The sequence below is a fragment of the Solanum verrucosum genome, unplaced genomic scaffold, assembly GCF_900185275.1.
Source record: "Solanum verrucosum unplaced genomic scaffold, falcon-dt-bn FXZP01000060.1, whole genome shotgun sequence".
Taxonomy (NCBI): domain Eukaryota; kingdom Viridiplantae; phylum Streptophyta; class Magnoliopsida; order Solanales; family Solanaceae; genus Solanum; species Solanum verrucosum.
In genome coordinates, this window is record NW_026020129.1 from 8,141,856 (window position 1) to 8,157,405 (window position 15,550).

Below are 15,550 nucleotides of genomic sequence, written 5' to 3' on the forward strand. Positions count from 1 at the left end.
CTGGAAAAACAGAACGGAAAAGATCAAGCCCACTATTACATAGTGTTCCCTTAAGGAAATTAATCCCCTCTAGTATCCGAGATTTGATTTGTAATATGTCCTCCCATGATAGAATGATCTCAATCACCAGTGTATTGATACCTAAAACACTGGTGTCAGCGAACCACTCAACAGTAGTAAAGTACACGAAGAAATTTGTGCAGAAAAAAAAGAAGAAATCAGAAATTTTTCGTAAGTAAAAAATCTGAAGAATAACATGTATTTATAGGCAAGAGGAGCCAAAGCCAAAGCCGAGCGACGACGACGGCGTGAGGGAGTCCCTCTTTCCAACCCTTTTAACAATAAATAGAAGTGTTTCTCTATTTAAACTCTTCTATTTTTCTTTCCACCACTGATGAGGGACAAATGCCTTTTTACTAAAGCATAAGAGGACTTTTCAAGTTCCTCTCTTTTCATCTTCCCTCCATTTCCCATCAACTCTTGCTATATACCCAATAGATTTTTCCCACTGGTTGTAGTATTTATAATATCAAAACTACGTATTATTGTACAGTAAGTAAAGAGATCAGCTAATGTACATTGTATTTTAAATATAATATTATGTTGGTTGGTCACTTTCTTTCCCCTGTTCAAAGTTAAAAAAACATTTTTGGTCATTACTGCATTATTGCTGAGGTTTGAGGAGAAGAGATTGCATTTGCGAAAAATGTCAACTTGGTGCGTGTCAGATCTTGAGGATCCAATACAGGTACGACAACATTCACTAATTTGTTGTAAATCATGAGTGCAGTACTAATAGTCTATTTAGTCAAGCTTCCAAAATTTGTTTATTTTGGAAAGTAGTTTTTGTTAGAAGTGCTCATTGAAAGAAGTGATTTTTTTTTTGGAATATAGCAGTTTGTCAATATCATCGATTTGTGTTTGATCAAGATTTCAAAGTGCTTCAGGAGTAAAGCAATTTTTGTTACTACTCGGAAACACTTATTTTTATCCTTAAAGCTTTGGTCAGACAACTCAACTCTCTGAATAAAGCATTTTTGGTTTCACCAAAGCTTGGTCAAACAGACGATCAATCCAATAGATATGAGAAACTTTAATTTTTGTTTCTCCAAAAGAAAAGAAATAAAAAGATAAAAGGGTTGTTTTTTGGAAATTTGTGAAACATCAAACTGCAACAACGGTTGTTTTACTGTTTTTGCTTTGAAGTTTGAAGCATCAATAAGGTTGGGGAGGTATTTTCATGTTCATATTGTAGTTCTGCAGACTTTCAAGAGTCACTTTTGTCTTATCCAACATATTTTTATTCTTCAAAATTAGTTTTATATATATATATATATATATATATATATATACTTCCTCCGTCCCTATTTACTTGTCCATATTTCCTTTTTTAGTTGTCCCTATTTAGTTGTCCATTTTGACAAATCAAGAAAGGACAACAAATTTTTTTCTATTATACCCTTATTTACACTTTTTGAAAATTGTAAAAGTATATGTTGTTTCCCTCCAATTTATTTCACTTGAATTCAAATAAGTGGTTGTAATTTTGAAGTGAAAAATTGTCATAAGGGTAAAATTGTAACTTCACTGTGCTAATCATTGTTGCCTTAATCTGTGTGTCATTTCTAAAGTGGACAACTAAAAAGGGACGGAGGGAGTATTAGTTTTGAGGCGAAATCGCATATACTCTCTCCCTCACCTGTCTTCATCTCCTCTGCACACCATCACCATTTCCTTTCCTCCTCCAACCTTCACAAAACCAACAACCAAAGTCACTACACCACTAGATCTGGCCGAGAAACCTCTTCGCCGCCATGACCTAGCACCCTCACCCACCTCATTCTCCTCTCCACTGACCAGTGCCGCCTCTCTCTCTCTCACTCCACTGCGAAGCAGTGGTCTCCAGTTTGCCGCCATCGACGTAGTTCCTCCTCACCGGAATCCACGATGGTGGCTACAAAGAAGACCAAGAAGACTCACGCGAGCATAAACAACAGGCTGCTGTTGTTTTGAAGAGCAGTGAAGAGGCATTTGATTTGATGCTGTTTTGGATCCTATTCGGAAGTTGCCCGATTGTTATTAAGAAAAGTAGCTACGATTGATGAGTTTGGCAACTTTATTTATCAATTGTTGGAAGAAAGTTTTGATGATGTTTAATCTGATTTTAACAATTTTCTTGAGTTATTGTTCAATCTACTATGTAGACTTTGATCTGTTTAAAAAAAAATAACCCAAAAATTTGCTTTTCCACCTTGATTGGAAGACGTGGTTGATTTTCTAGGGTTAAGAGTTTGGATCTGTTGATGAAAACTTTCTCTCCTAACCCAAATAGTTACGTTTTTGTTAACTTTTGGGATTTTTCTATGTTGATTGAATGAATTACGATGGGGCACTTGCTCCTTTCCAATATATACTGACATGTATTGTGGTGCCTTTGCCTATCAATAATAAATATTGGCGTTAAAAAAAAAAGTTATTCACTCGCCTATAGGAGCGTGGAGTTACACACTTTTGCCAACTCAGACATTTTAATGTCACATAAGCGTGGTCCATGGTGAGAGGAATTTGTTAAATTGTGTTTTATTGAGTCTAAGGGTTCAGTTGACAAATGGTTAAGTAAAAGGGTCCAGAATACAAACTGATACAAGTATAAGCGTCCATCGGACCATTTAGTATGATGATATAGATTATAATAATAGTAAAATAGTAATAATGTTGTATTATTGTTATATGATCAACTTTTCATCTAACACCTTTTCACCTTTAGTATTTAGTATAATATAATATGATTGTGTTAACTGTTTAATATTCAGTTAAATTAGGTACGTTATAGTGTAGGGGTAAAATGGTAATTCAATTTTACCTTCTAAAGCTTCTCACTTTTAGTATAACGTGTGTACCCCATACTAATGGATAAAACCTTTTTTAAAAATTGTATGTATATTTTCAAAAAGGTCTTTAATTTGTATTATAAAATAAAGTTATAGGAAAAAGTCTCTGATTATAATAATAATAATAATAATAATAATAATAATAATAATAATAATAATAATAATAATGAATATTGACTAATTTTTGACAAATTATCCACGGAAGGAAGAAATACTGATGCGCAAGAGTCCTTAAATGTCTATTGTACGTAAAATTGATTTATGAATTATGTATTTTCCCTAGAAGCTTAAGCAAAGTAGAATATATTAATATTATGATTTGTATTCACACTACCTACAACATACTATTTTTGTCACTCTTGAATATCACAAGCCTTCGTCATTCTAAAAATGTAGAAAAATGAAACTTATAAATGAAAAAATTCACACACTTATTAAAAAGATTGCAAATTTTCATTTTTTTTAATGAGAAACAGAACTTGTAATATCCATATCATTTAAATATTGTTTTTACAATTAAAAGTCAAATAATACGAAAAGATACACCTGAAAGTTCATAAAATTAAAATGCAAATTAGAAATAAATGTAAAAGAAGAAAAATGTTAATTGTGACTTATATACATATTGTTCGGACCCATATCATTTAAATATTGTTTTTACAATTAAAAGTCAAATAATACTAAAAGATTCACTTGAAAAGTTCATAAAATTAAAAGGCAAATTACAAACAAATGTGAAAGAAGAAAATTGTTAATTGTGACTTTAATACATATTGTTCGGACCATAAAAGATCACAACATAATGTTAAGTAATCAGATATACTTAAAAAGGCGTTATCATTCTTTTTTTTTTATTCTTAAACATTTTGCAGATAGATCACCCATAAAAACTTTTTTATCCCCTTAAAATCCATTAATATTACTAAATTAAAAAGTTTTATCATATTTATGATAGAAAGTATGACCTAATAAAAAGAATACACTCTTAATTATAAATTAATTTAAAATACATAAATAAAAATAATAAGCTAATGAGCAAATACAATATTCGAATCAGGAAATTAAAATACTACATGTTGGATTAATGTAGTATGTATAATTTTTATATTGACAGTGGTATATGCCTCAAAATTAATATTATATGCCCTTAATTATAAATGGATTAAAAGTACATAAAATAAAAATAATAAACGAATGAGCAACTACAATATTCAAATTTGGAAACTAAAATACTACATGTTGGACTAATGTAATATGTGTAATTTTATTGGCAGAATCATATGCCTCAAAATTAATATTATACTTGTCTTCTTAATCTCTAGTAAGAAGAACAAAGAATATGTCACGTGCATCTTCTCAGCTAACCCAACTAAAGATCGGATCTTCTAAAAATACTAGATATAGGACCCCGTGCCAGCACGGGGCCCAAATATATATTTTTTTTTATTTTAATTTATGTCATATTATGGAATTTGAGAAGTTATTGAAATTTTTATCTGATTTTAAAAATATTTTAAATTTTTAGCTATTGTGATTTGTAGTACTTTTTTTTAACATAATTTAGAAAAAAATATTTATTACTCTGTTTGTTCTAATTTATGTGGCACACGCAGAATTTTAAATATTAAGCATTTTTTATATGTCTCTTTAATATATTAAGTTGTTAATTATTGTATTTTATTGTATATTTTGAACCTAAATTTTTAATAATATATGTTATTTGCCATGTCCCAATTTATGTGACATTAATTGATAGATTTGTTGGAGTCGAGAGATTTATTTTGCTAATTATTGTAATTTATATTTTTTTTTCCGTCAATTTCAAACAATATATGTTGTTAATTGATAGAATACTTTTAATGTAATTTTTTTAAAAAAATATGTGTGACTCTCCATGTCCCAATTTATGTGGCACATGTAAAGTTTTGACAATTAACCAAAATTTTAATAGATTTAAAAAAAGATTTTTAAGTCGTTAAATTTTAAGTAATAAGTAATTTAAATTGTTGTATTATTTATTACAATTTATAATACTTTTAAAGTAGTTAAAATATTGTACAATTTATTATGATTTATAACACTTTTTTTTAAAATTTATGTCATATTATGGAATTTGAGAAGTTATTGAAATTTTTATATGATTTAAAAAATATTTTAAATTGTTAGCTATTGTGATTTGTAGTACTTTTTTTAACATAATTTTAAAAATAATATTTATTAATCTATTTGTTCTAATTTATGTGGCACATGCAGAATTTCAAATATTAACCCTTTTTTATATGTCTCTTTAATATATTAAGTTGTTAATTATTGTATTTTATAGTACATTTTGAACCTAATTTTTTAATAATATATGTTATTTGCCATGTCCCAATTTATGTGGCATTAATTGATAGATTTGTTGGAGTCGAGAGATTTATTTTGTTAATTATTGTAACTTATAATTTGTTTTTCGTCAATTTCGTCGACTATTTTTTTTATTAATTATTGTAATTTATTGTTTCTTTTTCGTCAATTTCAAACAATATATGTTTATCATATAATCCATTTTATGTGGTACCAATAGAATTTAGAGAGTCAATTAAATTTTGTATATAAGTTTTAAATAATTAAGCTGTTAATTATTGTAATGTATAGTATTACTTATAGTATTTTTAAATATATTTAAATATTATATGTTAGGTTTTTTATCCTAATTTATATGGCATTGATAGAATTTAAAGTGTCAAATAATTGTTAATTATTGTAATAGATAATATGGAGTATTTAAGTCATTTATAGTATAGTATAATTAATATATAATATGTAGCATTTAAGTGTTATATTATGGAATTTGAGAAGTTATTGAAATTTTTATATGATTTTAAAAATATTTTAAATTGTTAGCTATTGTGATTTGTAGTACTTTTTTTTTAATATAATTTTGAAAATAATATTTATTACTGTATTTGTTCTAATTTATGTGGCACATGCAGAATTTCAAATATTAACCATTTTTTTATATGTCTCTTTAATATATTAAGTTGTTAATTATTGTATTTTATAGTACATTTTGAACCTAATTTTGTAATAATATCTGTTATTTGCCATGTCCCAATTTATGTGGCATTAATTGATAGATTTGTTGGAGTCAAGAGATTTATTTTGTTAATTATTGTAATTTATAGTTTCTTTTTCGTCAATTTCAAACAATATATGTTGTTAATTGATAGAATACTTTTAATGTAATTTTTTTAAAAAAATATGTGTGACTGTCCATGTCCCAATTTATGTGGCACATGTAAAGTTTTGACAATTAACCAAAATTTTAATACATTTAAAAAAATATTTTTAAGTCGTTAAATTTTAAGTAATTTAAATTGTTGTATTATTTATTACAATTTATAATGCTTTTAAAGTAGTTTAAATATTGTACTATTTATTATGATTTATAACACTTTTTTTAAAAATTTATGTCATATTATGGAATTTGAGAAGTTATTGAAATTTTTATATGATTTTAAAAATATTTTAAATTGTTAGCTATTGTGATTTGTAGTACTTTTTTTTAACATAATTTTGAAAGTAATATTTATTACTCTATTTGTTCTAATTTATGTGGCACATGCAGAATTTAAAATATTAACCCTTTTTTATGTCTCTTTAATATATTAAGTTGTTAATTATTGTATTTTTTAGTACATTTTGAACCTAATTTTTTAATAATATATGTTATTTGCCATGTCCCAATTTATGTGGCATTAATTGATAGATTTGTTGGAGTCGAGAGATTTATTTTGTTAATTATTGTAATTTATAGTTTCTTTTTCGTCAATTTCAAACAATATATGTTGTTAATTGATAGGTTTTTTGGAGTGGAATTTTTTTTTATTAATTATTGTAATTTATTGTTTCTTTTTCGTCAATTTCAAACAATATATGTTGTTAATTGATAGGTTTTTTGGAGTGGAATTTTTTTTTATTAATTATTGTAATTTATTGTTTCTTTTTTGTCAATTTCAAACAATATATGTTTATTATATAATCCATTTTATGTGGTACCAATAGAATTTAGAGACTCAATTAAATTTTTTTATATAAGTTTTAAATAATTAAGCTGTTAATTATTGTAATGTATAGTATTACTTATATTATTTTTAAATATATTTAAATATTATATGTTAGGTTTTTTATCCTAATTTATATGGCATTGATAGAATTTAAAGTGTCAAATAATTGTTAATTATTGTAATAGATAATATGGAGTATTTAAGTCATTTATAGTATAGTAATTAATATATAATATGTAGTATTTAAGTGTTATATTATGGAATTTGAGAAGTTATTGAAATTTTTATATGATTTTAAAAATATTTTAAATTCATAACTATATATTTCAATGTACAAGATTTTGATAAAATAAAATCTTTAAAGTTAAATTATAATGTTTTTGAAATTTAAATTATTAAAACATATATAATGATTTTATAGAAAAAATAATATCATATAAAATTAAATGAAAAGGATAATAAATTCAACTTTTACCATGATAAGGTTGAAAAATATTATTTAAGTGGAAGGAGATGGGGCCCACTTTTGGTAGTAAATCCTAGACTCTTCTTATTTAAGTGTTATATATATATTATGGAATTTGAGAAGTTATTGAAATTTTTATATGATTTTAAAAATATTTTAAATTCATAACTATATATTTCAATGTACAAGATTTTGATAAAATAAAATCTTTAAAGTTAAATTATTAAAACATATATAATGATTTTATAGAAAAAATAATATCATATAAAATTAAATGAAAAGGATAATAAATTCAACTTTTACCATGATAAGGTTGAAAAATATTATTTAAGTGAAAGGAGATGGGGCCACTTTTAATAGTAAATCCTAGACTCTTCTAATATATAGTAATTTGATAACCTGAATGAAACTTTAGTAGGACCCATAAATATAAGAGAGCAAGACTCGAGGGAAATGAATTTTTTCTTTTCTTTATATAGTTTTTCTCTCTTGATTGTTGTCTTTTTAGCTTCCTTTCATGATGATTTGGAGTAATATACATTTAGCATTACAATGTAATGCATTAAATTCTACCGTTGAAGAAGTTGAAAAATTGCTAATTAAAGTATGATTAATGCATTGTTTTATAAATTAAAAAAAAAACAGTTTATATTATTTTTGAAGGGAAATATAATTTCTTAAATTTAGAAGATTTTTTTTCTTTCATGATTTATATAATAATATAATTAAATATAATTTTAATTTGGTAATAAATTAAATAGAATAATATGATTATATGATTTTATTTTTCTAAATAAATTAAAAGGATTAATGTCTCTATTATTAAGTAAATTGTGAATTAATAATTTAAGATAAAGGAATATAGAGGGAGAAACGTTTTATAAAATAAATAAGATGAAAAATGTTTTTGGAAATAAATAAATGTTACTGAATTCCCTCGCTTATCTAAATGGATTCATTGAATTTTCATAGTCTGAACATTGAAGCATTAAAGTGGTACTGCTTCATTTCTAATTCATCAGTTCACATTTAATATGATAGAATTTTAATGTAATTCAATGTTCCTTTTTGTTTAGGGGCAAAATTGAGAATTTAAAGGATATTATTACTATTCAACTGTATTTTTAGGATATGATCTCTTTAATAATAATAATAATAATAATAATAAATAGTAAACAATAGTATGAGATTTAGTATAATATGATATGAATACTATTTAATAGTTGTTGATTAGTTAGATATTATATATTTTAATTTAGTATAAGAGTAAAATGGTAATTCAACTTTTAGTAATATATGATATGGTATTAGAGTATTGAGTTTTCCATGGCAAAAATGTCTCTTATGGTATGTTATGTCATATAAGTGATATTGGTTGTGGTCCCTTCTAACTTCTAAGGTGTTCAAATATGACCAAAGCAACCTTTCCCTTTACCCAATTCAAATTCATACCAATTTTGGTCACTACTGCATTATTGATGAGATTGCATTTGATTTCAATCACTCCTGTCTTATCCAATGTTTCTACATTTTTTCAAATATGTCCTTTGCTGCATATCGGGTTCTCCAAATGTAATACATTTTTTGAGGATCCAACATAGGAGAGATAACATTTTGGAGAGTCCAAACAACATAGGTTTTATCTTTATGGTCGCAAAAATTGGCTTATATATTGATCACACCGTCTGATCTTAATAAGTTATGATGTGAGATATAAATCTAATGATAGAGAAATATGGGATGGTGAATTGCACCAAGGATGTGTGATAAATGAAGTTAAAAGAGAACTATGAGGTCTCGGGTTCAAATTCCATCGAAGGAAAAACATTACGGGTCGTCTGGTTGATATACAAGTTATACAAGGATACAACGACTAATTCGCTCTATCCTCTTGCAACTAATACATGTTTAATACCGATGATAGTAAGTAATTCCTTTCCATCTGTCTAAACCTTGGTAGACAGAGTTACCGAAATCCCCTTTTATTGACCAGCATGACTCAGACCTTTTGAGCACTACCTTTAAGAATGAGTACTTAACAAAGACAGGATATATATATATATATATATATATATAGTATGTGCTGAGAGGAGGATATATTGAGCTAAAATTTATAGCCATTTCATTGTGATGTTAAAAATAATTGGTGTCCTTCCAGAGATAAGTATTAGAAGTGTTGAAACTGTCTTCACACTGAATATGGCTTCAGAACCTTTAAATGATCTTCAGATTGCAGCTCTCACCCTTTCAATTGTGTTCCTAACAATTCTATGGTACAAATTGACCTCACACAAGGAAGAATCCAGGTGGCCACCAGGGCCTCGTGGCCTTCCGATTGTGGGATTCTTACCATTCCTCCACGCCAATTTGCATCACCATCTCACAGAGTTGTCTCAAGTCTCAACAGTATGGTCCAATATACAAGTTTTGGCTAGGAGGAAAACTATGTGTTGTGTTGAATTCACCATCCTTAGCCAAAGAAGTTGTTCGCGATCAAGATTCTGTTTTTGCTAACCGTGACCCTCCAATTGCAGGATTAGTGTACTTATGGTGGAGTAGATATTGGATTTTCTCCCTATGGTTCCTACTGGAGTGAGATGCGCAAACTGTTTGTAAGGGAGATGTTAAGCAACAGGAACCTTGAGGCCTGTTATAGCTTTCGGAGACACGAGGTCAGAAAGACAATCAGAAATGTGCATACCAAGATTGGCAGCCTCACTGACATTGGTGAATTTGTTGGGTTATGAAGGGTGATTAGGGCGTCATGCGGAAGCTTACAATTTGCAAATCATATAGTTGATAAATCAGATAACAAAAACCTTATACTAAAAATCAAAATATTATTATATCAAAACTAATATAAAGAAAAACATTGAAACTTTAGAGAGAATACATCTCCCCATAAACAAAACTCTCTAGACGACTAATTGTGGATGTTATTGTTTTGTGTTAGAAGAAACAAACCTATATTTATAGAGTCCTAAAATCTTTTCTTACTAGAAAAGGAGTCCTAAAAGGAGAGAATAAACCAAATATGAAAGAATATTATATTTTCCTTTTAAGAAAAGTAAAAACATTTATGGTAATGTTTTGTTTTTTTCTTTAAGAAAAAATAAATTTTAAATTATGGTAAGAAAATCAGGGGAAAACCCTAACAGAATTGGCCTTTGTAACTGAAATGAATGTAATCCTGAGTATGATCTTCGGAAGCAATTTTGTAGAGAAGATGGAGAAGCATAAAAAAGATGGAACTGAATTCAAGGAATTGGTGATAAAATATCTTCAAATACTGGGAAAACCAAACATATCAGACTTCTTCCCTATGCTTGCAAGGTTTGATTTACAAGGAATACAGAAAGACGCGGAGGCTCTTTTGAAGTTGGTTGAAAGTATATTGGACCCTGCCATAAATCAACACTTGAAGATGCTTTCAGACAGAAGAGAAGGTTAAATCCAGCAGAATGAGAAGAAAGACTTTATACAGATCCTGTTAGAGCTAATGGAGCAGAAAGACATTTGTATATCACTAGACTTGGTGAAAATAAAGGCTATCTTGGTGGTAAGTTATATGGTTCCTTCACTTTTTCTATATCGTCGTCCTCTCGTTAACCTTGTTTATCTTGTGAATTCCATCATATTACTGTTGAAAATACAATTAAATAATAAAAGTGTGTTTTCTTTAACAACTTAAGCTTTTAGATGAGATGATCACACACTTCAACAATTACTTTATCTGTCTGAAGATTTAACAGTGTCATACAAACTTTGTAAGACTAATTCAGCTAATTATGTGATTCAAGCATCTTAAGCAAGAACTCTAACCATTTATCTAACCACATATTGGTCATGGGTTCGAGCCATGAAAACAGTCAGGTTTCTAATCACACCCAAGGGTGCGGCTCTTCTCCGAACTCTGCTAATGCGGGATGTTTTGAGCACCAGATTGTAGAGAATAGCAGAAGAAAACTATAATCGGGAAACCTTCTGCTAGCCCAAGATCATTAACTAAGATTGGAAGATTCAACTAAGGAAGAGGAAGATAGAAAGGAGAATTTGTTTATGGAAGAAGACTATTTTATTTGAGTTGTTCTTGGGTTGCTTTTTGGTTGTATACAAATGACAATGGTCACCCCTATTTATACTTGTGTAGGGATAGTTCTAGTTATTACAAGTTCTAGACTATTCTATCATTTACTATAAAAATATCTTCTCTAGAATATCTACAAGAAAGTTCTAGCGAGCTTATCTTCTAGCAATTTCTCTAGAATATCTATATATTTCTTCAAGGCAATTTCTCTAGAATATCTAGATATTTCCTTAAGATAATTATTCTAGGTACTACACTAGACCATTATAGAAACTATACTAGAAAGATCAATGATATTCCAAAAATCCACTTTATCATTTTTCACACAGATTGCCCTTTTTTTAAAGTCCTAAAAAGATATACATACTCATACCTAAACATGAATGTTGTGCCCCCTACATGCCACGGCCCCACACAGGCAGGGGCAGAGCCACAAGAAGTTATAAGTTCGCAAAATCCGCAGAATCCAGTAGCTTTGACCCAAACTATGTAATTCTATTAAGAAATTCACTTAACATATATAAATAATTTATCCGGAACCCAATAAACAAAAAAAGTTGTGGTTCAGAACCTATAAACTTAAAATACTGGATACGTGTCTGCCTACAGGTAGTTCCTTTCCCTGTCTTTATATATGTTTCTTTATTGTAGGACATTGTTATTGGTGGGACTGACTCAACAATTACAACGGTCGAGTGGGTAATGACAGAGCTTCTGAATAATCCGGAGACGATGTCAAAGGTGCAGCAGGAATTGAAACATGTTGTAGGGATGAATAACGTTGTTGAAGAATCCCACTTACCAGAGCTGCACTATCTTGATGCAGTTTTAAAGGAGACGTTACGTTTACACCTTGCATTACCACTGCTTCTCCCAAAGCGCCCGAGCCAATGTGCAATAGTAGGTGGATACAAAATACCTAAGGGAACTAAAGTATTCTTGAATGTTTATGCAATTCATAGGGATCCTCAAGTGTGGGAAAGTCCACTAGAATTCCAGCCTGAAAGGTTCTTGAGTCGCTCGACAAATTTAGACTATGCTGGAAATAATATGAAGTACCTTCCATTTGGTTCAGGGAGGAGAATTTGTGCTGGACTTCCCTTAGCAGAGAAAATGGTCATGTTTATGTTAGCTTCATTTTCCTTTGATTGGAAACTCCCTGAGGGCGAAAAGGTTGATCTTTCAGAGGGATTTGGACTTGTCATCAAGAAAAGTGAAAGGCTATTCGCTATCCCTACTCCCAGGTTACCAAATTTGGATCTATATCAGTAAAACTTTACAAATGCTCTAACATGTGCCCAAACTTTACAAAGGAATTCATAAATTATAGTTAAGATCTTTATTCGTATGGCATTTGATATGCTTATATTATTGTATCATAAAAGTTTAGTCCATATGTTTTTCTCAAAATATATTTTAATTTTTATCGAACTTTACCAAAATGATAGTACATAATGGGATCGTCGTTTTTCTACAAATATTTTTGAACTTTTTTATTTCATTCATGAAAATTAGAGACTAAGGTACCCGAAATCCAAGTCTAGCGCGGCTATCGTTATTATTATTATTACAAAGTAGAGAAAAGACATAAAGTCACCACTAAAGTTATCTCGAATTTTCAAAAAGATACCTTAACTTTGCGGGTGTCCTATTACCCCATTGAACAACTTCAAAATAGTATGTATACCCCATTTTTCACCCAATACCACTTATACAAAAATATTTTAAGTCACGCACTAATAGTCACTTGCCACGTGTTAAAAGTAATTTTTAATTATTTTTATTTGATTTCTTAGATTTTCTTTTTCATTAATTCTTTTTCTCTTTCTTCTTCACCTCAATTTCTGTTCCATCTTCTTTTCTTTTTTTGTCTTCTTCTATTCCATTCCCTTCATCGTTTTCTTGGGAAATTTTATTTCATGTTTATTTGTTGGTGTCTTGCAATGGACTTTCCTTTACGCTTTGTGTCCCTTTAGCAGCCAATATTCACTTCTGCCTACTTATTACCACCAATTAATTTATTTATGAAAATTAATATCATCAAATAATCAAAATCTAAATACTCAAAATATCACCAAGTCAAAATTTGAAATTTAAATCACCACCTTCTCCAACTCCTTACTCCCAAATCGAGTTTTTCATAGTTTTACTATTTCCAAATCCCAATCTTGATTTGTAGGAGGAACTAATTTGTTTTTCAAAAAAAAAAAAAAAAAAAGAATAATGAACACAATAACATTAGTTTTTAAAAAAACAATGACCAGAAAAAAAAAAAATGAAGGAAGACATGGATGCCCCAAGAAATATGAGTAAGCTAATGATGGTAGGGAAGATGAGAAAAAAAATTTGAAAAAATAAAAATATTCCTAATAAAGTAAAAAAAAATAATACATGGGTTTTTATGTTTTTCTTTTAAAAAAAGGTCAAATTGGGGTGCCACATGGCAATTTTACGTTGGTCTGAAGTTGTATCAAGAGTCTTCACGCGCTTATATTTTCGTGACAACATGAGTGGTGTTAAAATTAGTCAAAATGGTATATTTATTGTGGATGTAGAAAGTTTCATGGGGTAACAAGACACCTGCAAAGTTAAGGTGTCTTTTTGAAAATTCGAGACAACTTCAATGGTGACTTTATGTTTTTTCTCTTACATAGTTTGCACATACAATACAATTAAAATATGATCAAGCAGAAGAAGCAGCTTTGCAAATTGGGAGGTCCTTTGGAGAATTAGGTGGAATATTGAGAATTGGGTTACTCTCAAAGAAATTAACTGGCTTTATCTCAAAACTTGATGATACTGTTGGCATTATTGGGAAATCCTCTTGGCATGGAATATGATGGAACCCTAATGTATACCACACCACTATGTCTTTATTCTCAATTGCCCTGTCTCTGCAAAATACAAACAAACAAAAAAAGTACTATTAATTACTCAAAAATATCAAGCGCTTACTATCTAGTCAAAACCTATAATTAATATTATTTCATAACCAAGTGTTATGTTCGATCCTGACAACAACCTGGGCCATTCCTTGACCATCGATCACCTAGGGCTCACCATAGACAGGAAATATGTTGGTGTTACTCAATAATAGTGTGATTATTTAATCTCATCATGTTACGTTACCTGCAACGTCCTACTTTCCTTTTTAGTTTGTTTCTTTTTTTTTGGCAACTCTTTGATTCTAACTCCACACATATCATGTTTAAGACCACAATAATTTTGGTACATTTTATCTATCTTTAGTTTAAGACAACAAGATTCAAAAGTTTTTTTTACTTTTTTTAAACTCCGTGTCAAATCAAAACCAATCAAACAAATCGAAACAGAAGAAGTTACCTGTCAGACCAAACAGCAAGAGTGTCATCACCTTGACTTTGATAAACAAACAAACCAGCAGCCCATTGCTCAGATTCATTATAAGGTGTGACCCAAATTTGGTTATTAGTAAAAGCAGCTCTCTTCTGAGGAGGATCATCATGGTCAAGTAAACTAGCAGCAGTTCCACCAGGAACCACTTTGTAACCAACAGGGTTCCCAACTCTTGATTTCTTATTAGAATTAATCACATGGAATTCTGAAGGATCATATAGTTTGAGCTTAATTTGTGCATCTTTTTCAGTTTTAGCCACATTTCTAACAGCTTTTAAGTAGCTTCTTCGCGGTGATTCTCCAGGAGAAGTCATCTCCTTCTGGAGATTGACCTTCACGAAAGAATTATTCGATGGACCATCGATGTCCATGTCGAGATGGAAAGTTACATAGTGATCATGGATGACTCCTATTATGTTTTCAGATAAGAGAGTGCCATAGAGATACTCATTTTGGTTTACTTGATTCATGTTCACATATGGAGAGCCTTTCACCATCAATATTCCACTTAGTCCAACCTATATAACAACAAAACAAAATTGATAAAAGAATCTTTAGAAATAATATCAAAAGAATCTTAGACCATTTTATTCCAGGGTGTGGCTAACAATAAATGAAGTCAAAATCATAAGGTATCATGTTCAATTCAGGTAGAAGTAAAAACATTATGTAATTTATTTTT

The 15,550-nt window shown here is 29.1% G+C and overlaps 2 protein-coding genes and 1 pseudogene across 10 annotated transcripts in view; 2 read left to right on the forward strand and 1 right to left on the reverse strand.

Moving 5' to 3' along the window:
• Positions 1 to 15,550, reverse strand: part of LOC125826137 (primary amine oxidase-like) — a 177,032-nt gene that overhangs the window by 15,261 nt on the left and 146,221 nt on the right. The window contains exons 4-5 of one of the 9 annotated variants that reach the window (XM_049505446.1): positions 14,836 to 15,386; positions 14,142 to 14,387 (exon numbers count right to left, since the gene is read on the reverse strand). The exons of 7 other annotated variants lie outside the window; for them this stretch is intronic. In XM_049505446.1, coding sequence (XP_049361403.1) covers positions 14,177 to 14,387; positions 14,836 to 15,386 — 762 coding nt within the window. In that variant the 3' untranslated portion in view covers positions 14,142 to 14,176. Of the gene's footprint in view, positions 1 to 14,141; positions 14,388 to 14,835; positions 15,387 to 15,550 lie in introns of those variants that run through there. One more of the 9 variants, XM_049505452.1, reaches the window with a different exon arrangement.
• The window catches only part of LOC125826167 (ATP-dependent Clp protease proteolytic subunit-related protein 2, chloroplastic), a 231,171-nt gene continuing 216,669 nt past the window's right edge, over positions 1,049 to 15,550 (forward strand). The window contains exon 1 of the mRNA XM_049505481.1: positions 1,049 to 1,053. The gene's annotated coding sequence lies outside the window, so the exon portion shown is untranslated. The remainder of the gene's footprint in view (positions 1,054 to 15,550) is intronic.
• On the forward strand, positions 9,591 to 12,765 carry LOC125826152 (labd-13Z-ene-9,15,16-triol synthase, chloroplastic-like; annotated as a pseudogene).